The 2,054-nt window shown below is 34.7% G+C and overlaps 1 protein-coding gene across 1 annotated transcript; it reads left to right on the forward strand.

Annotated features, from left to right (window-relative positions):
* The first annotated feature begins 917 nt into the window (after window positions 1-917).
* LOC133338312 (uncharacterized) lies at window positions 918-1,310 on the forward strand. The gene is made up of 2 exons (XM_061546489.1): window positions 918-957; window positions 1,024-1,310. Exons 1-2 carry the CDS (start codon window positions 918-920, stop codon window positions 1,308-1,310), a joined length of 327 nt encoding a protein of 108 aa, XP_061402473.1.
* The last annotated feature ends 744 nt before the right edge of the window (window positions 1,311-2,054 follow it).

Below are 2,054 nucleotides of genomic sequence, written 5' to 3' on the forward strand. Positions count from 1 at the left end.
CAGCCGGCACATATGAGAAGTTAAAACCCACTGTTCAATTTACACCGTATCTAACCTTCAATTCAACTATGGACCATAATTTAATCTATAACATCATTAAAAAAAAAACTGAAGTCGGTTTTATTAGATTCTGTCGTCTCTATTCCCTTTCTCCATCTTTCTTCTTGGATGATCACAGGGGATCGGAAGGTCACATCCCCTAAACTAACCTTAAACGGCATTTACATTAGAACTTTGTACCGGATTAACTCTAAAAGAGGATTTATTTGGCATATATTGAAGGAATTGGAAATTTAAACTCACTGGGTTAATGAAATACTGCACAATGATAACGTACTATTATATTTTTCAAAACATCACATGCACATTCAAAAAGTTTGTGTATATACAAGCCACAATATGAAAAAAACGTGTAATTTATATGCTGCTATAGTCTACCTTGAATAATTGTGCAATGGAATACGGAGATATTTAGAAATATTTAATTTTAAATATAACTGGTGTAATTGTAACGGCTACTATTAACAAAAACACATGAGGCAATTGTTTTGAACTCTCTTCTTGCTATTGTGAATGATGTTTCTATTGAAAATATCACTGAACATACTAATTTGTTTAAACAGCTGCTTTCGGGGCGATTTTCGAACTAATTGTGCCTAATCTGTTTTGTTTTGATTCTGCGTTTTATAAGTTATGTTTTCAGTCCTCTTTCTCCCCATTAGGACACCCCATTGATTTTTACAACGCCGGCTTTGTAATCCAAATGAATGGTAGTTCCAGACAACAGCCAATCCAAGGATTTACGTAGTTGTAAGTAATTTACCGTTCATCACAGGGCACATGGACTAGATCTAAGCTTTACATTCTTCCTTTTGTCTTCCCTTTTTCCAAAGATTAATAAATTCCTGAAACTAAAGATGCCTGGGAACTATTTCAGAAATGCCAAAACAACCAAAGGTTTGTTACATCCCTTACCATTACTTTTGAAAGCATGATTTCTAAACATATTTTATTCTCTTTAAGGAAAACGACGTCCCATAAAAGCCAAACCAAAACGTCAACGTTTACCCATAAACTTGGCGCGTAAATTTCAACGGGAACGTCGCATCCGAAATGGCGGTATTGGCGTTAATCGCAAGAAAAATAAAAGTAAATTGGAAAGACGTTCAAAAGATTTTGAAACATCGGAGTTAGAGGCACTGGTACATGCCAGTGAAATGCAGCTGAAAGGGATTTTGGAAAATGATGACATTCTATCAGATATCCCATTTGATGTGACACCAGAGGAACTGGAGGGAGAGGTAATGTGAAGAAACACCACACTAAAATGAGAAAAACTAGTTTTCCATCAAATTCAAAAAAGGATATGATTAGGATAGAAATATTCAAATTGTTCTTGTAGGGTTTTCAGGACACGTAATAATGGATCTAACTTCTTTCAGTATGTGTAAACATGTGTGGTATGGAGCATAGCAATTGAACGAATGTGCATATTCAACCCCTTACCACCTTCTGTTCAACTCCCCGATACCACAATCAACGGCGGAACTGCAGCGACATTTAAAGAAATGAAAGAAAACAGATAACGATGTCCTATTTGGTAGTGATCCTAATTCACATGACATTCCGTGGGGTAGAACTAATACAAACGAAAGGGGTTAGGGCTGTTGAACAAGAAATTTTTAGTTACTTTGTCATAAATCCTAGTTTCCATCACGTATTTAAGTCTATATAAATTGAAATATATACATGTAGAATTTCCAAGTAGGTTTTATTGCTAGCTTAAACATTTGTAGAAGTATTGAAATTTAATTTCACCTAAAAACAATGTCTAAACTATTACTAAACATTTCCTTTTTTATAATTATCTTTATTTTTTTCCTTGAACTAGATAGCATTGGCCCAAGGCGGCGGAACTATTATATATATTGAAAGAGATGGCCTGTCGACGCTTAAAGTTGTGGTAAGTAGAAAACCAACAACGTCAGAATACTTAACATTTCAAGGTGTGTTCTTTTCGGTTAGTGAAATATTTAGCATTTGATTGATACACG

This window comes from Musca vetustissima, unplaced genomic scaffold, assembly GCF_032173495.1.
Source record: "Musca vetustissima isolate MV318-11 ecotype Yass unplaced genomic scaffold, APGP_CSIRO_Mvet_v1 utg1641, whole genome shotgun sequence".
Classification (NCBI taxonomy): Eukaryota; Metazoa; Arthropoda; class Insecta; order Diptera; family Muscidae; genus Musca; species Musca vetustissima.